This window comes from Heterocephalus glaber, unplaced genomic scaffold (assembly GCF_053883595.1).
Source record: "Heterocephalus glaber isolate CG9 unplaced genomic scaffold, H.glaber_assembly_v1.0 deba00001531, whole genome shotgun sequence".
NCBI classification, from domain to species: domain Eukaryota; kingdom Metazoa; phylum Chordata; class Mammalia; order Rodentia; family Bathyergidae; genus Heterocephalus; species Heterocephalus glaber.
The window spans coordinates 3,988,200-4,011,479 of record NW_028258329.1 but is presented as its reverse complement, the minus strand read 5'-3'; the positions used below and the strand labels follow the sequence as shown (position 1 = coordinate 4,011,479).

At 42.8% G+C, this 23,280-nt stretch overlaps 1 protein-coding gene across 1 annotated transcript in view; it reads right to left on the bottom strand.

Moving 5' to 3' along the window:
• Positions 1–23,280, bottom strand: part of Trpm1 (transient receptor potential cation channel subfamily M member 1) — a 116,677-nt gene that overhangs the window by 30,982 nt on the left and 62,415 nt on the right. The window contains exons 10-18 of the mRNA XM_087188191.1: positions 22,949–23,049; positions 17,030–17,200; positions 15,948–16,082; positions 14,762–14,812; positions 11,971–12,111; positions 11,153–11,182; positions 6,154–6,446; positions 3,113–3,341; positions 146–268 (exon numbers count right to left, since the gene is read on the bottom strand). Of these exons, the coding sequence (XP_087044317.1) occupies positions 146–268; positions 3,113–3,341; positions 6,154–6,446; positions 11,153–11,182; positions 11,971–12,111; positions 14,762–14,812; positions 15,948–16,082; positions 17,030–17,200; positions 22,949–23,049 (1,274 nt within the window). The remainder of the gene's footprint in view (positions 1–145; positions 269–3,112; positions 3,342–6,153; positions 6,447–11,152; positions 11,183–11,970; positions 12,112–14,761; positions 14,813–15,947; positions 16,083–17,029; positions 17,201–22,948; positions 23,050–23,280) is intronic.

Below are 23,280 nucleotides of genomic sequence, written 5' to 3'. Positions count from 1 at the left end.
ACCCAGCACACAGGCACCTTAAAAAGAGAGATATTTAGCCTTGTTACTCCCCAATTAATAAGGTGCCTAAATCCACACTATGAGAAATACCAACAACATTGAAAATGAGAACAGTGATACTCTTAGGATCAAGGATAGCACTGACCATATTTTCATCTTCTTTGTCTTTGCCATCTTCATTTTCCTTTGATGTTTGGTATGAGAAATCATCATATGTGCGAAATTCCAAAAACAAGATGGTGGGAGGAAGAAGAATCCCCATGATAACCTACGAATGAGGAGAGATACATCAATATTTAAGCTGTGGTGATTCCAGAAAGATGTCCCTGTCCAGTGGTCCCTTAGTAATCATAGGAGCTTGGTTCCAAGATCTCCTGTGGATACCAAACTCCAGATGCTATAGACCAGTGATGGCGAGCCTTTTAGCGCTTTCAATGGTACGAACAGCTGCTGCAGCAGGTGTGCGGAAGGTTTTCCACCACTGCTCTCGACCCTTAAGTAGCTTAGTATTTGCATATATTCTATGCATATCCTCCGGTGTACCTTAAGTCAGGTTCCAAATGTTTCCCACCAGAATCGGGAAGGCCTTGTTCCATTGCCGCCTTTTCGGTTTCTACTAAAAAGTGTGATGTCAATCCTATATTCTGCACTTCGAAGGTGACCATTTTCTTTGAAAACTTTTAGGATCTCTTTATTCTTGGTATTCTGAAAATTACTTGTTTATTATCATCCAAGGTCTTGTATCATATCAGTTTAGTGTATGATACAGAATTAGGCAGTTAGACATAACAGTCATATTTTTAAGAATCAGAGTGCATTCTACTTGGCAGACCATTCTACACAATGTAACATTATACAGATTGAGCATCTCTAACTCAAAAATCTGAAGTCTGAAATGCTCTAAAGTCTGAAACTTTTTGTGCTGACATGATGCCATAGGTAAAATAATCCACACTTAACTTCATGTGACTTGTCATAGTCAAAATGCAGGTGGACTAAAAATATTATATACAGTTATTTCAGCCTATATGTACAAGGTATATATGAAACATAAGCAAATTTTATATTTAGACTTGGATTTCATCTACAACATATCTTATTATATCTATGCAAATGTTCCAAAATAAAAAAATATCTGAAATACTTGAAGCATTTCAGATAATGGAGACTCAGCCTGTACTGGTTTTTCTTCATTCTCGTACCAATCTCATAAAATTACCATTAGATAGCTGTTTACCTATAGAATAGAATATTTTCTTAAGATACCCTAGTAGTTAACAGTAGTAAACAGCAGGGATAGGGGTTGATCGAAATACAATTTTCTTCCTACTACATCTTTTTCACACCTTTTCATAGCTCTGTATTCTCTCATAACCCCCATGTAATGAATGCAACACATTTTAAAATAATATCACACAATTTCAGCATATAAGGGGATCTACTGAAATAGAATTGAGGTCCCTGCTTTTTTTTTCTTAAGTTCTTTTATTGTTACATTTTAGGTATGCAATTCGTTTACATTTATCATTGGGTGTTTGTACCTGTACATGATGTATCTTGGTTCTTATTTTTTCCCCATTACCTGTGCACCCTTCACCCCCTCCGCCCTTCCCTATTTACATAGATTTCATTTCCATTTTTTTTCTTTTCTCGGAGTTTTTCCTTTTCCTCTTTTCCTTTCCCCTTCCCCTCCCTTCACCCCTTTGTCTTTGGACCTTTTTTCCTATTTCAAATTATCAATTATTCATTTTAATCATTTTAACCCTTGTTTACACTATCAGTTTCTCACACTAGAGAAACTATTCGGTATTTACACATGTGTGTCCTATTTATTTCACTTAAGAGTATGGCCTCGATATGCATCCATTTAGCTATAAATGACTCTAAAGTTTTTCATTCTTTATGGCTGAGTAGTACTCCATTTTATAAAAAAAAATGTCTTCTTTATCCAGTTTCCAGTTGATGGGCACTTGGGCTGCTTCCAAGCTTTAGCTATTACAAACTGTGCCGCTATAAATATGGGTGTACATATATCACTGTGGTATGATTCTTTTAGTTCTTTTGGGAAGATACCCAGCAGGGGAATAGCTGGGTCAAATGGGGAGGTCTCTGCTTTAATGGCGGGTAGGTGACCTGTCCAGGGTGCAAGATTAGTAGGCTCCAGCTGGAGTCATGGACTAGGACAAGGAGCAGCTTAAGCAAGGATGCTGGTTACAGGGCCTTTGGCATTACTGAACACCTTGGTTCAGGTCATGGCCTCATGCAGACCAGCTAAGCACCTAGGCAAGTTACTTAATCTCAAAGCTTCAAGTTCCTCGTCTATAAGACAAGGATTGTCATAGTATCTCCCTCATGGGGTTGCTCACAGGAATACACCGGTCCTCCTTCTTTGAGGGACATGTTCCAAGAGCCCTAGTGGATTTCTGAAACCACAGACAGTCCTGGATCCTATATATTCTATGTTTTTTCTTATATGCCATGAAGCATTGACACATAGTACCTGAGCTAATTTGTTAAGTTTTATGCCCTGGTGCCCTTTTGCATCACTATTCTTGTTTTTTGAGGCCATTATTAAGTAGAATAAAGGTTACTTGCACATGAATGCTGTGTTACTATGGCAGTTGTTTCAATAACCAAGGTAGCTGCTAAGTGACCAATGGATGGGTAGTGTATACGGTGTGGAGATACTGAACAAAGGGATGATTCACATCCTGGGTGCGATGGAGTGAAATTATGTGAGATTTCATCATGCTACTCAGAATAGTTCCCACTTTAAAACTTATGAAGGGGACCTGGGAGTGTAGCTCGGTGGTAGCATGCCTGCCTAGCATGGACCAAGTCTTGGGTTCCATCCCCAGCACTGCAAACAAACCAAACAAACAAACAAAATCAACTTATGAATTGTTTATTTCTAGAATTTTCCATTCATTATTCTTGGACTGTGTTGACTTTGGGTAACTGCAACCAAGGAAAGTGAAATTTGGACAAGGTGTGACTACTGTAAATAAAATGACCTGCAGGAAGTGCTTAGCTCAGCTTAGCAAGGAGGAAGAGTGCACTCGATGTCACTTGTCAGTGTTTTTCTTACCCCTAATAGCATTGTCACATGTACCTTCAGGCCGGGGTTTTTCCTCATTCGAAGCCTTCCCATCCACATGTCTGTCAGTAGCATCTGGCTGCATGTGTGAGCGATGAAGTCCCGATGTTTGGCTGCCACGGCCAGTTTGAGGCAAGTGGAGTTACTCCAATTTTTTAGCTCATAGGTCAGCAGTTTCATGGCTATCTGCTCATCGTGCTTATAGGACTGGTCTAGCAGCTCCACAGCAAGCTGGCCAAAGTCTCTGGAGGGAAAGAGATGGAATCAGGGCGAAGCCACAGTGGCCACAAGCTCTTTTTAAGACAGATGTTTCTGCAGAGACACGGGGAGCCGTAGGACAAAGAATCCATGATTGGAATGGCCATGGATGTCCTCTGCAAGCAGGAAGCTCTTGAGTTTTGTCTCCAGAGGGGACAGGGAGGCCTGGGATCTAGCTCAGTTGTTCTGCTGTCTGCTTTGCAAGCACAAGGACCTGAGTTCGATCCCCAGTATCAAAAAAAAAAAAAAAAAGATTCCTACAAATGCTGGGCTGGGGATTTAGCTCAGTGGTTCTGGCACCTGCCTTGCAAGTGCAAGGTCCCAAGTTCGAACCCCAGTACCAAAAAAAACCACAAAAGCAAACAGAGGGGACCAGGAGGGGCAAGGGCTGTGCTCAGGAGGGTGAGGACTAACTGCTTTTGCTACACATAGAGCTACAGGTTGATCCTGCATCTGCCCTTCAGGCCTTAGGGACACAGAGACCAGAGGAAGGAGCACATTCACTCTCCTGGAGCACAGATCAGGGGGTCAAAGAGAAAAGACAGCCAAGATAAGCTCAAAAACAGCACCTGAGGCGTTGGAAGTCAGAGTAGGGGCTGTCCTTGGGGGGGGGAGAAAGAGGACATTGAGAAGGGACACCAGGAGGACTTGTGGGTGCTGGTTGGGCTCAGTTCCTTAACCTGGGTCCTGACTGTGTCAGTGTATTGCATTTGTGAACAGGTACCAAGCCATACATTGGATATGTGCCTTCTCTGTATGTGTGCAGCACTTCCATAATGCACCAATCACCAGAACACTCAACCTTCTCCGTGCTAATAGAGATAGAATGTAGGTGTCGTAAGGCCCAGAGCAGCAGCATCTAACTGCTCATGGAGGGACATTAGCAGGAGTGGTAGGAGTTGGAGGAGGACATGGGGAATGTGACACAGCTGGGTTTTGAACATCAAATTTATTCCTTTTTCCCTGATCCTGACTCAAATATTTGGTGATTGCCATAATTATTTCCCATTCCTTTAACTTTTTGTCATGGAATGTGATTAAAATATGGCCATGTAGCGATTGCTCTCCTCTGTTTTTGTTTCTTTATTTTATAGATTTTGTCACTATTGTGAGCTGAAGGCGGAATTATGCCTTTCCCTGCCCTCTGATGAGACATGCTGTCTGCAGTAGCTCCTGTCCCATGTCCTGGGGTGCAGCTGACACGTTATGATGGCATCTGGAACCCATGACGTAGGAGAACATGTCCCCATTTCTAAACAGCCTCAAATTCCCAACATTTAGAAATTGGCTAGTGATTTTAGAATGGACTGAGTCCAAAGTAAAAGGAGCGGGTTTCAGCAGACAGAGATGTTAGATGTTGGCAAAGTTATCTGTATTTGCTCATTTATGTGCATTTAGTTGTTCTGGGGCTTCAGATTTCCACTTTGGCATGTAAGGAACTTGGCAGCTGCTGGTCCATTCTAACAACAAGCAAAATCCAAACAAGAGGAAAAAACAGCATCTCTTCTTAGCTCCATCAGAGAAGTGAGGTCACAGGGAAAACTGCTGTCCCCAGACATGGAGGGACAGACAGGAGGATACAGAGAATCACCACTTACTGGAGCAGAAACATCTGAGTCCAGGGCTGGAATAGGAAACATGAGCTTTGGTGATGAATTTCTGGAAGCTCAATGTGGACAGGTCTGCAAGGTAAAAATTCCGAGGCCACAGGGGATCTGGTGAGTTTTATGTCCAGGACCCTGTTTGGGCTCTCGCAGTGAATAAAGGAGAAAAAGCCCCTGGTCCTTCCGGCAGTTGGAGGGGAAAGGAAATTATTGTAAAATATGTCCTAGCACTCAGCTCTTCTTAACCAGGCCTGCCCTCTTGAGAAACTGGTTAAACAGAGCCTAATCTGCTAGGCTTTTATTAAGCCTAAACTATAACAAGGGAAGAGAAATACCCACCCCTTTAGCCATCCTGCCCCAGGGGGGAAAATCCCCCGAGAATCCCTTATGACATGTGAAGTCCAGGGCACAGGTGCACTGAAGTTGCATTACTCCTTAGGATGTTTCTTTATGGAAATTTGTCTTTGCATAGGAACTGTGGCCTGAAAAGGCAGCACACCAAAACAGTGACAACCAGAAATGTCCCAGAGGTACAGTAGAAAAAATACTGAATGGCTTTAACCACAATGATCCTTAAGCAAGAAGTACTACAGCCACCCCTTCCTGCAAAGGGACAAGTTCTCAGGACAGTAGTCTCTCCTTGTGTAACCAGGAAGGCAAAATGGATCTTTTTTGAAAGTTAGAATTTTGGGTGTCTGGGGATTTAGCTCAGTGGCACCGCATCTGCCTTGCAAGCGCAAGGTCCTGAGTTTGATCCCCGGTACAAAAAAAGAAAACATTTTTTTCTATTAGAGTCAGTTTTCTTCTCCAAGCTTCCTCATACCCAGGGCATAAGCCAGCACCTCCTCCTCTCTTCCACTCAGATGAATGGGCAGAATATGCAGACTAGGAGGTTGGAGTCTGGCTTCATTTCCACAGAGAAGGAAGAAGCAGGGATGAAACAAGAAAGTCGTCTATGCCTCATTGTATTCCCTCTCCCCTCTCTTCCTTACTATAAAAGGCCCTTGCACACCTGATCTCAGGGAAATGGAGGTCTGAAGCAGAAGAGGCCTCTCCATCTCCTTGGAGCTAGCTTTGAATAAAGTGCTGTGTTCCTTTTGCCAAAATAAGTGGCCTACCTGGTCTGGGGGAGCAGCAAGTGTATGGACCTGAGCAATGGCGACCCTGGCCCTGAGATTCCACATAGACACTAACTTGGAATTGTTGTCCAGATCCTGGGAGATGTCATCCACCAGCTCGCTCTCGGAGGACTCGTGGGCCATGGCCTTATAGAGCTTGCAGGCCACCAAGGCCTTGGCCAAGCGCTCCTCCCCACGCTGCCACAGGAAGATGGCCATTTTCTGGCGTTTCATCAGCACGGCCCATACCATCAGCTCATGAAAGGGATACTGGAATCGGCTCACGGCGGGGTCATCCACATCAATGTCAGTCTCTTCCTCCTTTTTCTTCTTTTTCTTTTTCTTCCCTTTGGCTGGAGGCTCATCATCCTGAGGGGAGAACACGGGTTTTTTTTCCCCACAGATCTTCCTAAATGTGCAATAAAGGGCTCTGGCACCACTGGAGAGAGGAAAACTTTCACTTAGGGGTAATGAAGAAACTTCATAGGGACATTTTTAAGCTTCCACTCAGTGTATTAATCCTTCTGAAATGATGTACATGCTTATTATGATAAGTAAGCCACCTACAACCAAACGAACTGAAAAGCACGGTACAGTTTGAGGAACCTATAATCTTGGGTTAGCAGAGTTTTTTTGTTAGGAGCCTTTAACTCATGCAGCAAAACTACAACAAAAAACAAAAGACCTCCCCAAAGCTAAAGGTAAATAACACTATGGGGAGAGGTAAAGTCCACAGTCTGATTCCTCAGGGAGCCTTCCAGTGCTGCAAAACATCAACACTTGTTCGACAGACGTAGCTGAGCCAGAAGTTAACAGGAAAAACATAAAGAGGACAGAGGAAAATGTTTCAGGTTTCCCTCTAATGTTCTAAGAAAGCAAACATTCCTCTTTGGACAAGCACTGTCCTTTCCCCACGTGTTGCAAATGGAACAGGATCTGTAAGAGAGGGAGTCAGGATTGGGAGAGTTGGCAGGGAAATCTGTGAGGCTTAGCCTATTTCAGGCTAAGACTTTTTTTTTTTTTTTGGTACCGGGGATAGAACTCGGGTCCTTCCGCTTGCGAGGCAGGCGGCGGAACCACTGAGCTAAATCCCTGGCCCCTTTCAGGCTAAGACTTATACTCAGTCAATGACAGAAACAGATACAGTCAGCCCTTTGTGTCTTCGGTCTCTGCTTTTTCAGATTCAGCCAACCTCGGACTGAAAATATGAAGAAGAAAATTACATCTAATTGGACATTTTTTCTTGCCATTATTCCCAACAATATAGTATAATAACTGTTTACATAGTGTTTACATTGTATTAGGTGTTGCAAGTCAACCAGATGATTCAAAGTGTACAGAGAGACGTGCACAGGTTTGATGCAAATATGACACTATTTAAATCAGGGGCTTGAGTATGCAGGTTTGCTATACTTGAGAGATCCCGGAACAAATCCCCTGCGGAAACTGAGAGGTGATTGTACTTGTGATTTTGCAAACAGCTTTCTCATCAATTGTGTACTTTAATTTTTTTGATTTTGTCATCTTGGGGACCAAAAGCAGGGCCTGGCGCGTGGTAAGCAAGCGCTCTGTCGCCAAGCTGTACCCTCGGCCCTATTATCTATCTCCTCCCATTTCCTCAGATCAAAAAGCTGTGGTTCAAAGTCTGAACAACTGTTCTACAGCTGCACAGCTCGGACAGGCTGGAGACCCTGGGCAGAACCTGGCTCCTCGATTCCCATCACAAGTTGTTCACAGATGACCAGTTGTTCTCATGTCAGGCGGAGTTGTGTTAACATTCTGGCGGAAATGACTGCATTTTGGTTTAAATGTTTCTAGCCTAATTTTCTAATTGTGTCACAGTGAAACTACAATCACAGTAAGTTAGGGGGGGGGCTGGTCTATGTTCTGCGTTAGATCTGTGGTGTCTCCCAAGAGCCTCCTGTGCGTGGAAGGTGGTGGCTCGTGAGGATGCATCAGTGGATTGATTACTCAGCTGAACGCAGGGCTCGCTGCGCTGTTAGGAGGCGGAGGCGGGTCTCTGCGCCTGGCGCTAGAAGGGTGTGTCTTCCTCCTGGGCTCCTCCTTCTCTTTCTGCCTCCTGGCCACCCCGCCTGAACTGATCAGCTTTCCCTCCAGGAAGCTCTTCCACCGCGCTGTTTCGGCCCACCTGCTGTGTCTGAGCCCACCAAACATGAACTGAAACTTCTAAACCTGAGAACCAAAATAAACCTCTCCTTTATGTTGGGGATGGTAGGTATTTTATCCTAGCAATGAGGAAAGTAACTAAGACAGCCTATACAGGTTAAAAGTGGACTTGACTGAATTTTAATAATAAACATAGCTTCATTTTCAAGAATATTTAAAATGAGGTAAAGATAATCTAATGGCCAGCAAAATATTTTAAAACAGAAGTTCCATAAATCTGCCTTTCAATACCATATAATCTTAATAAAATATTAATTGTTAACAAATTTTCTTAAAATAATGGCCAGATAGCGAATGTAATAAGGACTTGATTTCCCTAAAATGCAAAGGCCTGCCATAAGTCAATAAGGAAAAGAAAAACAACTCAATAAAATAACAAAGAATATGAATTGGAAGTATGAGATGAAATCTTGTGATATTGATAATCATAGTAAGTCTTTAAACACACCTCACTTGGAAATTAATCTTTTAAAAAATGATCAAGTGGAGAAGCAAATTGAATCTCAGAATTCCAAGTTGGATCTGATGGATAAACATAAGAATTATACCCACACAGAGACTCAGGCATTATACTTAACAAAATTTTCTGTCTTGCAACTTCTACATACCAGAAAGCATGTAGGCCACATTCCAGGAATAAAATAGAAATTACGAAAAGTAGGATCACAACAAAAGCCTGAATCTGGAAAGTTTAAAATGCACTTCTAAATAATTCTTGAATTGAAGGGGAAATTATAAACTTTTTTAGAGACAAAAGGTAATGAAGATTCTACTTATCCAAACCCATGGGATACAATTAAGACAATTCTGTGGGAAAAGTGTATGTCTTTAAGTATTTATTGGAATACAGGGAAAACTACAGTAACTCTAGAGAAAGTATGTGGAAGGAATGAATAAAAATAGAAGCAGACATTAATAAAATAGAAACAGAAAAAAAGAAAGTTGGTTGATAAAGCAAAAACACCAATAAAATATGTAGGCAACTATGGTTAAGAGAAAAAGAGAGAAATAAAATTTTTAGAAATTAGAACAAGAAATGGCACACAAAAATATAGAGAAGGTAAAAAAGACTAGAATACTGCATAAAAGTTTATACTAATGAACTTGCAAGTCTAGAGGAAATATACGTAGTTTAAGAAAATATAAATTAGCCAAATTGCCTCTAAAAAAATAGAAAGCCAAAAAAGACTCATATTTATAATAACTATTATAAAGGCAGTGAAAGATAAAGTCCTAAAAAACAGGGCTGGGATCAGGCTATTATAGAGGTAAGTATAATAAACTTTCACACAACAGTTAAGGCCTACATGACATAAAGAGTTTGAGAAACTAGGAAATTATGGAATACATGTAATGCTAATAGGTTCATAAGAGCAACATCATGATGAAACAATGCCAGTCTTAATTGTGAACACAAAATTAAAAGCCTTGTATAGTGAATCCATATGGAATTGGGATGCTCATAAATTTATTTGAGGAGAATCTTTATAATAGTAAATCTCTATAGTCTGAATTAATGGCATTTCTTTTAATTATTTAAATATTTTTATGTGTATGGTTTTATTCTTAAACTTTCCCATTAAGGGTATTTCTGGTACTTTTGCTCTGTTGTGAGGGAACATTGGTTGGATTACTGGGTTTTCTATATCTGAGTACAAAATAATAGTTTTTGCTGATAATCATTTTCTCCCCTTCTTGGGTGTTCTGTCTTTAGCATTTCTTTTTCCATATGGTAGAATTTTCAGCACCCTTTTGAGGACTAATAAGGATAATGATTGTTACAGCTTATATCTCAATGTTTCCCCTCCCAAAGTCTCATGCACTCATAAGTGGGGCTTTGGGGAGGGACTGGATCATGGATGTGTGATACTGGATTTGTCTGCTAATTGGTTTAACACAGTTCTGGGCTTGGGTGATGGATTTACTGAAGAAGAAGAAAGACCCACCCTAGGTGTGGGTGGTATCCACCAATAGGTTTGTAACCTGAGTGGAATAAAAAGGGAAAGAAGAAACTCTTGCTGTTTCCTGCCTGCCATGCCATGCCATGAACTCTTTCTCCTCTGCCATGTCCCTCAGCTATTCTGGTTGCCATGGAACCAGCCAACTACAGACTGAACTTCTACAAACTATGAGCTAAAATAAACCTTTCCTCCTTTAACTCATGGGTGCCAGGTATTTTATCCCAGCAATGAGAAAGTAACTAAGCCAATGATTATGTCAGCAACAATAGGCATGCTTCTCTTGTTCTTGATTTTAATAGGAATGTACTGCTTCATCGTGTTTCTTCTCGCTGTAAGATATATACATACCATAACCATACCCAGAAAGTATTTTAGTTTACTATTTGTTTTACCATTCTCCCTCTAGTGAACTAAATTTTCTTTACAACTAAGAAATATGTTTTACATTTTTTAAAAATTTTCTCTTTGATATCTATGAACAAATTTTCATGTAATATCTTTTTCCTCTGACCTTGGGTATGATCCAATATACTAAAGACTTACTAATATTAAATTATATTTGTATTCTTGGAAAACTTAAATTACTTGTTTAGGATCTTAAAATATTCTATTGAATTTCTTTTGGCATTATTTATAATTTTTGAATATATAAATGGCATTATTTTCTAGTTTTTATTGTTGCTGTTTTTTAATTTTTCTTTTGTAACTACAGCTTAACTCTATCAAATGAATTTGCTGCCTTTCACTCTTTTAAAATGTTTATGATCCTTTTATGTAATTTGGCTAAGTCATCTAAGTAGATTTTAGTAAGTTGTATAGTAGATTTATTTGTGGAAAACAACTCGTTCAATTTTGTGTTAAGCAAAGTAAAGGATGTATATATTTGACCAAGATATCATAAAACCATTGAAAACAAGTTCTACTTACTTCCATTCCTAGAAGTTTAAGAGCTTTGGGCTGGAAGATGAAAGAGAAAAAAAATTAAGTCACTCAAATAACTGTTACTAGTAGTAATGTTAGTAGTACATTAGTATGCTTGTTAGTCATAGAAATAAGAATTGATTATATCCAAGGAAAAGAAATGTTTTATTATGGAAACTGCTTCTGTCAACAGAAGTCAGTTAAAGACTTCATTGCAAGTAGAACCAGAGAAATTTCCTAACAACAGTTCCAACACAGAGCTCTGGAATGGGGTGTGAGGGGAAGGATTCAGGACAGATGTGACATTTGTGCTGGGCTTTGATAAGAGCAGTTAGGGGAGGAGCTATGAAAGGCACAGGAATATGATTTGATATTAGTGGAAGTACATGGTCTGCTCTGATAGGATAGGGGCAGCCAGGAGAAAGCCTTGGATGTTGTGTTAATGAATTTGGCTGTGATTGTTTGAGCAGTGAGAGTCATAGGCATTGCCCCCTGCTTTGAACGAAGGCAGCTACAGTAGTAGGGTAGTAGGATGGATTGGAGGGAGAAGAGACAGTAGCCAGGGAGTCCTACTGTGGGCAGAGAAGGAGGGCAGATGCAATTGATGAAACATGGTGCTGACATGCTAGGTAGTAATGGGGAATAACTGCACATGAAGATTCTCTAGAACTGGGGAGGCCTCAAATCAGGAGAAGGTGGGGCAGGTACGTGCTGGGATAGCTCAAAGAGTTTGGCTTTGAGCAGGCTGAATTATCGGGAAGCACAACAGAGAACCACAGGCCACTCCAGGAACCACAAAACACTGAATATTCACTGAGCTCTACCCTCTTAGGTCCAAACAAGTTGTTGTAAAGGGTCCGAAAGCTTTTCCGGGTGTAGTTGCAGCGGTAGGCTCCCCCCATGAGGTATTCCAGCACGAGTCCTATGTCTATGAGGCTGATGTGGTAATCAGGTGGAAGGTTGCTCTGGAAGAAAAGGAGTTTGTCTCAGGCCCTGTAAGAATGCACTCACAGTGTAGATATCATCACACACCTGGGCGTCAGTGATCATCCCAGCCCAGCTTGGAAGATCACGCAACAAAATGAGGGAACTAAACAATACAGTATTCAGCCTGTTACTATACGATGGAGGTTTAAGCCATGTTCCGGAAACTGGGTTAAACTTTTCCAGTGAGAAGAAAGGGTTAGAAACCCATGTGGCCCTAGGGTCTATGACTGGGCGTGTTCATGGTGTGACAGATTAGGCTGTGGGTTGCATTTGTGAATGTAAAGGAGATGGGAAGGTGTTTTCACAGCTGCTTGCAGGGGAGAACCGAGCCTCAGGGCTTTGGGGCCAGATTTCATGCAGAGGAAGGACCTCATGGGAGACTGAGGGAGAACAGAATCTTGCACTGGGGCTGGAGCTTTTCTGGAGAGAGCTTCTGTGGTGTCCAGTGGCTTTCTGGAGAACCCACTCCTGCCTAGTTCTTCAGTAAGAACTAAACCCCACACACCACCTAGTGTGTCTGGGAATAGTGGCAAGGACAGAGTTTAGCATCAACATGGAAAAGGGTCTATTGAAACAGAGTCAGCGAGAGGGGAGGAACAACCATAAGAGGGGTGCTCCATGCATTCTTAGTGACTCATCCCAGCAGGTCCATGTGTCCTGGGGGGCATAGCTGATCAGCTGTTTTTAAAGATTTTCTGCTACGTGCTGTGTATTGCTTCGTTTATTTCATACGGCTGAGATGCTGGTACTAACTTGAGATCTATCACATGGAGATTACCCATCCCGAATGTCCTTCCCTTACCACAGGGCCAGCCACACCGACCAAATCCCTCACTCATGCACTGTGTACTCACTCAGCCCCTATTTCGATCCTTGACCAAACTGAGGATTTCTTAGCAGCAACAGAGAGATGCAGTCCTGCTCGAAGGAGATCGATGTTGGGCAGAGGCAGAGCTGTCAGCAGCCCTGATGGAGCAGCACGTGTGAGGGGCAGGAGGAGTGGCCCCATGCCTGCCTGGACAGACCACTGGGAGGGTGACAAAAACCTTCCAGGAGAAGGTGACAGCCAAAGTAGAGTGGGTGGAATGGGGATGTGGGGAAGAGGAGGAGGGCCGAAGACATGAGGAAGGACAGAATGCAGGCTCCCTGGATACCAGCCTTCGGGTGGAGTCAGTACAAATCTGACAGGCATATGACAGGAGAGGGGACATGGGCCAGCCCCAGGGGGTACTTAGTTCTTGGACCAAGCTTGAACTTCATGCTGTGGGCCTTGGGGAGACTTTGGAAGATTTTAAGCAAGGAACAGTGAGAGGCATGGGTCTGGAGGATAGAGAGGGGTCTGCTGAAACTACTCAGGTGAGAAATGGTTGAACCTGAGCTAGGGGAGCTATCACTTTTGAAAGCTGTGCTCCCTGATCTACCTTCCAGCTGGGTTCCATGGAAGGGGGAGACTGGAGTCCTTATGTGAAGGGTCACAAAGGCCCCTCCTGAATCCCTGACCCACTGACTCTGTTCTGCTCTATGAATATCTGTAGAAGGTGCAGTCTCACATTATTAGAACTGGCCGGGTGTGGTGGTATATGCCTGTAATCCTAGCACTCCACTCGGGAGGCTAGGGCAGGAGGATCACCATGAGTTCAAGGCTAGCCTGGGCTACGTAGTGAGTTCAAGGCTGGTCTGAACTACATGGCGAGACCCTACCTCAAAAGAAAATTGTTAGAATTAAATATTTGTATGAAATGTGATCAAGCTATCCAGGACTCTGCCCAAAACCCTATGTTTTCGTTTGAGCTGTTTCTCTTGCTCAGACTACAGGTACCTATCACACACTGTGTGTCAGGAACGCAGCCCAGCATGAATCCCCCTCAGTAAACCCAGTGTAGTCCCCTAACCTGTGGTGATAGAGACACAAGAAATGCCACGACAGAACACTCAGCGTGCAGGGTCTATAGGGACACTGACTGTAAATGCGCCATAGTTGGTAGCAGTGGAAAGTGAGTCAAGCAGGTGTCACTTAATAATGAGGGAACCAGCTGGGCGCGGTGGCACACACCTGTGGTCCCAGCACTTGGGAGGCTGAGGCAGTTGAGGTCAGCCTGGGCTGCACAGTGAGTTCAAGGCGAGCCTGGGCTACCTAGCAAGGCTGTTTCTCAAAAAACCAAAACCAAACAAACAAAAAAGCAGGGGGAGAGATGGCTTGAGAACATGTGCTGTTGTCCACAGGACTCGGGGTTCATTAAGGAACTTCCTGGGCACTTCCTGGAAGAGCGCAGTGGGTGAGTGAGAGTGCGTTAGGTAAACATGGAAGGGAGGCTGCCCTGGCCACTGCTACGGTGGCCTGCAGGTCCGCAAGGCGGGACTCTCCCTGGCGGCTGCCCTGGGCTTTGTCGTGGAGCCAGCCAGCATGTTCTACCCTGTGGGGATGTACGTGCAACTCAGAAAAGATTATCCTTTTTCTTCTATGATTTTAAATAAACTTTTTGTGAAGGGAGGGATTCACTATTTCTTATGCCTCATAAAACACTAAGAAGATAATACACTTTGAAAAATCAAAAAAATTGCTTTTAAGAACTGTTTTAGTGAAAGATGCCATGGGTAAGGACGATAAAACAGTGTAGATGGACTCACCTTTTTTACATCCCTCACCAGCAGATGAAGCGTGTTTGGTGGACCGAGTCTCTGGAAGAGAAGTGTTCAGCTGTATTAAGTGTGTTTTTCTCTCCAATTCTTGGAGCAAAATCCTACCATACTGTATAAAATTCATGAATTGTGAGAACTGGAATGTGACACAGCACTGATCATAGTTTATGAAACAGCACTGGTCATAGTTGAGAACCATGCCCAGCTGGTTCCCTCCGTATTAAGTGATGACACATTAAGAATACATGATGTATTTTCCACTGAATTGCTTTAAAGAGTATTTTACAGTTTACAGTAGAGTGTTTAAGAGTCACCAAGGTTTAGCAGGGAACTGCCGAGGACCATTTCTACCACTTAATTTCTTAGAAAAGGAAAGAGAATACCAATTCTCAAAATCTCTGTTGTAATAATATAAGACAAAGTGATTTCATTCATTCATCCAAAGGTTTCCATTCTAATACAGCAGAGCTCCTTGCTGTGCAAACATAGTTCTACGTTTTTCACCAAAGCCTCCTAAATATGTGATGGTCCCAAGGAACAATTGACTAATCAATCACCCCGGTAACCTTTCCATCTTTTAATAACTTAGGAAGTTGACTCTCTCACTTGCTGAGTGTAGATGGGAATGAATACAGACAATCCCTGCCTTAGGATGATTCGACTTTAGATTTTTAGACTTTATGATGGTGCGAAAGCATCACGTATGTATGTAACAGAAACTGTACTTGCATTTTGATCTTTTCCCCAGGGCTAGTGACACACAGTTCAACCCTGTCTCTCGACGTTGGGCAGTGGCAGTTCCCTGTCAGCTCCTCAGCCACAAAGGGAGGCATCAGCAGTGTTCTACGTTCAGCAGAGTAGGTGTGTTCAATGTATTTTCAACTTCTGATATTTTTGATTTATGGTGTGTTTATTGGGACCCATGGCCATTTTAAGTTGAAAAGCATCCGTTGGACTCCAGAAGGGAGTGAATGGCTAGGTGTGGTGGTAATTGATAAGAATGTGAACACATCAGCAAGTGAGAAATAGCTGCCCATCCTTAAATACGAACCTCCCAGCTGAAACCGTGCCCAACAATTTTGTGCCCATCTGAGCACACTTCTGCATCAGATAACTCGGTGATGAAAACATTCAGAAGGCCACCGGCCCCATGCTCCCGCCTCTGGACACTCACTGTGTTGTAAAGCTCCTCTAGCCTTGGGATGGTAAGAAAGTGTTGCATGTTCACTCCATTTTCAATGAGGAGCTTCACAAAGTCGACTCGATCTAGGACTAAAGCATCCAGCATTGCTTGCTCCAAAGCATTTACCTGTAGGAATCCAGGCAGGGGATGGAAACACCAAAAGGATCTTTTGACACTCAGCTCCCAGAGTATTCTGAACACGGTTCTTTTCCCCCCACCCCCCTCATTGTTTTTGCTTTGAACCCAGGGCCTCATGGCAGCTGGACAAGTGCCCTACCACTGAGCTCACCCCATGGCCCCCCAGGCTCTTTGTCCTGGGTAAACTGGCTTCATCTCTCCCCACTGTGGCACCTGCATGTTCTGTCAAAGTATGCAGAGGATTTTCTCCTTTTAAAGATAAATTGCAGAGGATTACAAATCAGCCATACTGGGTTACCCTGTGCATTTTCTCTCTCATTTGTTTCTCTGACTGAGAATTACTCTGTAGCCATGGCAGGACCATGTGGGCACACGATCGGCCCCCAGGGTGCCACATGGTGAGTGGCGGTGACCATTGCCAGATATGTCACTGTGGAGGCTCTGTCTTGTCTGTGTCCTGGCAGCAGAGAGGCTGAGAGACACTGTGCACATGAGGCCCCAGCCTCATAGCCCAGACAGCTGCTATTTCCCCACACCCAATCCCAGGCTCTACCCTCAAAAAGGGTTTGTTGTACAACTTGCAATTATGTGGTAATAATTGGTTTGTTTCACGTACTTTCATGCATCAAGCATCTGCATGTCAGCCGGGCAGAGGGAGCCACTGTTAAGCAAGAGGACCAGGACCACTTCTGTAAGTGGCACCTTCCCACCACAAGCACAGGCATGTAGTGTTTTTGACAAATGATGGCTGCACTGCACCAAACATGCTGTGGCCATTTGGAATAACCTGTCAATTTTTTATCCCTTCCTCCTGGGACTTGGAGCCCAGGTGGGGCTGCAGCACAGGCAGTAAGAACTGCTCCTTCTCTGGAGGAGGAAGGAGGGTGATGCAAACTGTATTCTCCAGGAAACAAGAGCAAGGGCTTTCCTCATACCCAGTTTAGCAGCTCCAGCTTCCGTGGGTCAGTTTCTTCCTCCACTTCCTCTTTCGCTTTCCCTTTCTTCTTGGCTTTCCCCTTTCCTCTCCCCTTGGTGGTGGCTGTGGGTGGCTTCATCCCCTTCTCTGTGACTTTGTTATCCACAGGAGGGACCAGGCTTCCCAGAGGCTGCAGTCCATAATAAGCAGTGTTGGGAAAAGGCATTAAGGCCATGCCTCATCCCCGACCAAGCACACTGACAGCCCCACACCTCTACATACACACATACAACACATGCAGCACACATACACCAACACACACCGGCATGCACACCTTGGCAGGTCTGTTTTATTCATTCCTGCATCCCTAGCATCTGAAAAAGACCTAGGACACAAGAAGCAGACAAGTAGAATTTGCTAAATGAGTGAATGAGTGAAAATGTGATTTTTTTAATTTAAAGTTTGCTTTGCTTCAAGAAAATGAAAGAAGAGATGATTCCGCCATTTGCAGCTGCTGAGCAAGTGAGAAGTAGGCAGCCTGTTTCCTCCTCTCTGTAGCTTCTGTCTTTGCTCCTGAAGTGAGTGGAAAGGTGGAAGAGACATGGTCAGGCATCAGGAGAGCGCTCCTGGGTGTGCAAATAATCTCATCCACTCAGCCTTCCTGGGTCATGATGCCCTGGGATTCCAAGAGCACTGCTGATGGCTTCACAGGACCAGCTGTGGGCCTGGCCAGCAAAGCCCTTGTCTGAGGAGGGGTTCCAGGAGGTAGGGTTGGCTGCCATCTGCTTTATAAATTGAGACTCTTGTCATTTGCAGAAAGGGCTTTTTCAACTAACACAGCTTGACAGCAAATGTTCTGGAGGAATTTGAGAGGACGAGTGATAGAATTGGAAGGAAGAAGTGGAAATAAAGCTTTTGTAGGTAGGAAGAGGAAGAAAGGCTCAGGGGATGGGAGGAGAATTGGGGGGGGAAGAATTAAGATGTATTATGTACAGGTACAATTTCCCCATGAGGAATGCCACCATTATATATGGGAAACATGTACTAATAAAAATATTTTTTAAAAAGTGGTAGAATGGGGCCGGGGATTTAGCTCAGTGGTTTTGCCGCCTGTTGCACAAGTGCAAGGACCCGAGTTTGATCCCCAGTACAAAAAACAAAAAACAAAAAGCAAAAAGTGGTAGAATGGGCCAGGAATGTAGCTCAGCAGTGCCGTGCCTGCTTGGCAAGCACAAGGTCCTAAGTTCGATCCCTGGTACAAAAAAAAATGGTAGAATGGAGCAAGGGCAGGGTGCTTGTGGCATTTGTTTAAGCCCTAAGGAAAATGAGATGGGTACCTAACTGGAATTTAAAAACCCTTACAGGCTGACACGATGGACTGAATCTAGCAGGGTGAGATGTAACAAAAGAAAAACATCTCCACCTAGACACCTACCACCTGGCCCAAGAACAGCAAAGTCCAGAACTGCAGGATGAGGGACACATAGACGAGCAGGTGTGTGCACAACAAAACCCTTGGGAATGGAAACATTATGTTTCTGCATTGCTAGAAGGGTAGAACTGGCACAAGGCAGGCGACATTCTCTGGGCTGTGTACTTGGGGTCACACTTAACACAGGGTGTTTGCTGTGGACACCATACCTTAAAAAATGTGGCATGGACCACATGGAAAAAGAGGAAATTCTGATTCACAACCTAAGATAGGGCTGAGAAATCACTTGCTGGAGATGTTGTCTGTAACATTCTTTTATTACGTTTTTAATGTTCATGGGATCTGTAGTAATGGCTCTTCTTTTATTTCTGGAATTTGTAATTTGTATCTTTTTGTTTCTTAGCCTTGGAAGAGGTTTTTTTTTGGGGGGGGGTCTTTTAAAAGAACTAGATTCTAATTTTGTGATTACTTATTTTCATGTCATTGATTTCTGCTCTAGTTTCTATTATTTATTGTCTTCTGCTTTGTATTTAATTTTTCTTCTTCCAGCTTCCTAAGGTGGGTGCTTAGATTGGTTGCTTTAGAACTTTCTTTTTTCCTGATACAGGCATTCAATGCCACTAAGCACTGCTCTTGTTGCATCTTATAAATTTGGTAAGTTGTATTTACATTTCCATTTAATGCAAAATATTTTTTTAGAAAAAATTTAAGGTATATTGTGTGACCTATGTGCTATTTAAAAGCGTTGAACAAACTTGGGAAAAATCACTTAACCTCTTGGTGCATCAATTGTTTTCCAAACTCAAAATGAAGGCAATTAGAGTTTGTGAGCGCTGGGAAGGCTGATTCAATAATGCTCATGTAAGTGAACATTCAGGATAAGGCTCAGTATCTGTCAGGTCTGACTTAAGTGAGTCCTTCACAAACAGGAAAAAGCAAACAGGCTCCCCTCAGCAAACAACAGCAGCTTCCTAGTAAATAGAGCAAATGGACTCAAATATAGTATACTGAGAAGTCCAGTAATTGTGTGGACACCTGAGCAGACTGTCTTTGGGCATCCAAGTCATAAATATTTCACCCAGATTCCTTAGCCTTTTCCATACCTGTATAAGCCTAATTCCTTTCCCAGTTAGTTGCTAATATCTCTCCCCTGGTGCTAGCCCATCCCCTCTTAGGGATGAAATCTCTCCCAGCTAGCTGCTATCTCTCTCCCAATGTCAGCTCATCCACACAGGGATGTGATAAACTCAGCTTTTCCCAGCTAGCTGCTAGAATCTCCTGATTTCTAGTCCCCGTTAACTGGAATAAACTTTTCCTTTTCTCACAACAAAGAGCCTGTTTTTTGACAAATGGATTCTTTATAGCAATCTGATCCAAACATTGGGTATTATTGCCAATATCTACTTTAGGTTTTATGATTCTAGTCCATAATTTTATTGAGAGCAGGTCCTACCTTCACAGATGGAAGTCAAATAAATAGTTCTAGCTCTGAAAAGTTAGCAGACATGTTTCCCAAAATCTCAGAGGGTGAATAAGGTTTGTAGATTTTGTCTGTATCAAAGTGACCTATAGTTGTGACGTTCCTAGGCCTCCTCTTAAAGGTTCAGACAATTCAGGTTTTTTCCCCTTCAAAAATTGTTAATCTAAGTTTTTAGATTCACAATAACTTTGTTACTTGTACATATCAAATGCCTCTTTTTTCTCTCTTTGTTTAAAAGCATGTTTTGATAATGGATTTATTGGAGAAGCTTTGGTTTTATTTTTATTTATTACTTATGCATTTAATTTTAATGGACTCTTGGCAGATTGTATATATTTATGATATATATGAGATGTTTTGATGTCTGTACATACTGAAGAATGATCAAATCAAGGTGATCAACATGTCCATCACCTCGTGTAACTTACCATTTTTGTGATGAAAACTCTTAAAATCTATTTTCACAATTTTGAAGTATAGTACACATTATTAATTATATTCACCATGCTGTACAATAGGTCATCAGAACTGATTCCTCACATCAAACTGAAACTCTGCACCCTTTGGCCAGCATCCCCCCACTCCCTACACCCTCACTTCTGGTAACCACCTTTACACTCTCAAGCAGCTTTCATTTTTGCACTGAAAAATAGGAAGAATGGATGGAAGAAATTTAACTAGTAAAATACAATAAATCAGACTTAGGACTTGTTTGTTGTGTTGGAATTCTAAAGTCCCTCCTGCCACAAATTCTCTATTGTGTCACGAATTCTAGAAAGACTATCAATTCACAGTACACATTTCTTGAGCAATTCAAGTATTAAAGGAAGACTTTGGAGACCATGTATTCCGTTGTAGGGAAACAGAGGGACTTTTAGTTTCAGGCTGTCGTTTGAGCATGTTTCCCACCTTCCCTCTCTCCTCCAATATTGTGAAGTAATAGCAGAAGAATTTGAAAAAGAAAAACCTATTTTGGGAGAAGAGGCAGGCTGGCGTTATAACGCTGTAAGTTTCTGGAAGGACTGATGGGCCAGGTGACACCACGGAGAGGAGAGTGTTCTGTGAAGGCTCTACGGGAGGGGTCAAATGTCCCAAACACGAGGGTGCTGGGCAGGGCCATGGTGGTAGCTGAAAGGATGGTGACAAGACAGGTCCACCCATCCTTTCCCTTCCGACCCTGTAAGGCAGTGAGCGGGAGTAGAGCGAACAGCTGTGTTCCTGGGCTTCACCTCCGGGGGAATCGGAAAAGTTATGCGGGGGGACAGGAAGGGCCTTCAGGGCTGCTGCGATCAGGCCTGCTGCAAAGCAGTCCTGCTCGGTGGACACTCCCACTCCTAGGTGGGCGGTAGAAAAGCTCAAGACCTTCGTGAGGTGAGTAGCAAGCCCTTTTTGCAACCCATTCTGGAGGATTCTGGATTCTCTACCAAAACATTCTGCCTCGACACTGTTCATTTAGTAATGTACGAATTGAATTCCTTCACCGATAGTGGAAAAACCAAAACCAAAAGATTAAAATTAAATTAAAATATTTTCTATTTCCTCTTCTTTTTTTATTTTTTATGTGTGTGTGTGTGTTTCCTGGAGATTCAACCCAAGGCCTTCATACTGAGCTATGTCCCCAGGCCTTTTTAATTTTTTTTCTTTTGAGATAGGGTTTTACTAAACTGCTAAATTCTTTGGGCTGGGCCTGAATTTGTGATCTTTCTGCCTCAGGCTCTCTGTAATCTCAGGATTACAGACTACTCCACCATGCCGGGCTGCATTATTTTTCTTAATTTAGGTCATTCAATAAGTAACCAGTGTGAACACCGGTCCTCCAATATCTTAATTCTTTAATAGATTCATCTTATTCCATAAAAATCTTCGTACTAATTTGGTAAAAAAATTGTTATAAAAAATAAAATGCATTTGTGTAGCAAAATGGGCACCACGCTTTGAGGAATAGCATTTTAAAAGGGGACGTGAGCAATCTTGAGACCTCTACCCCATGTTTAAACAGCACAATCCTCCTGTACAAACAAAATAAATTCTGAGTCCCAATCTATAAGATGGATCAAAGAAATTGCCTTGGTTGAAGGAGCAGGAGGCCTAAAGGTACTTATCACACATGCCCGTTATATGAGCGGTACACATAGTCCTGAACCGCACATGCGCATTGCTTTTCCACATCACACACATGTACACCTTCCAACCTCATGCACACACGCTGTGCCGCACATGCCCACATATTACTCCCCACATGTCACCATGTCACACAGACACCTCCCACACATGTGCCATGCACACAAACTATGTCATTCACAGACTTTCCTTTACATGTTATACACTCACATACACACATGCTATCTCCTCATCTCCCCAGACAGAGACCACATGGTAAACTACACACACGCATCACATATCCACGTAGCAAACATACATGCAGCATACAGACACCAAACACAATACACAAAACCACACCACAAGTACCACTACATGAAAAGACCACATACACATCACACACACAGACAGAGAGACACACAAACACACACATAGACACACAAACACACACAGGGTTTTCTAGATGTGTAGGGTTTGTTTCATGGAACATAATTTGAAAAATCAATGCCCTGGGCGGAAGGCATTGCATTTAATTTTGATGAGCTCTTTCTCTTTCTTTCTTTCTTTCTTTCTTTCTTTCTTTCTTTCTTTCTTTCTTTCTTTCTTTCTTTCTTTCTTTCTTTCTTTCTGCCTCTCTCTCTCTCTCTCTCTTTCTTTCTTTTCCCAAAGGGATACAGACATACTTTCACCAGCAATGACAAAATGATTTTTTCAAGACTGTTTTAAGTCTGGAATTAGTGCCCACACCTCCTCCTTATTTTTGGTGCTTTAATGTTAAGCAGCAACATCTTCAAATAACCCTAAAGGATTATCCTTTGCAACATCAGAAACCCCAGATTTTGTCCTGAGATTCATGTCAAGAGAGAGTACTAATATACTATCTACACAAGGTCACAATAACAATATGAATCGAGAAACAGTTTCACCGGCCAGTGGGGCCCAAAGACAAAGATCTGGCTTCGTGCAATGTCAACGCGGTTCCAAGCCAGTGCCAAGCTCAGCTGATCCGGAGCAGATGCATTGGTTCCTAGAAAGGCAAGAAATGAGAGCGATTTTCAGCTCAGTGCCTGGACCACCAGGTTAACAGGTGCTAGGCAATGAGCCCAGGCTTCCCCTGGGCTGGCTCAGTGCTGCCCTTTGGAAACACCGCCTTTTCTCTTGCTCCTAGTTCACCACTAAGGCCTAGAAGCTACCTGGGAGGGAGGTGGAGGCGACCTCTTTCCTTGGCAGCTCTGCATGTCCCTCTGGGAGTGACAGA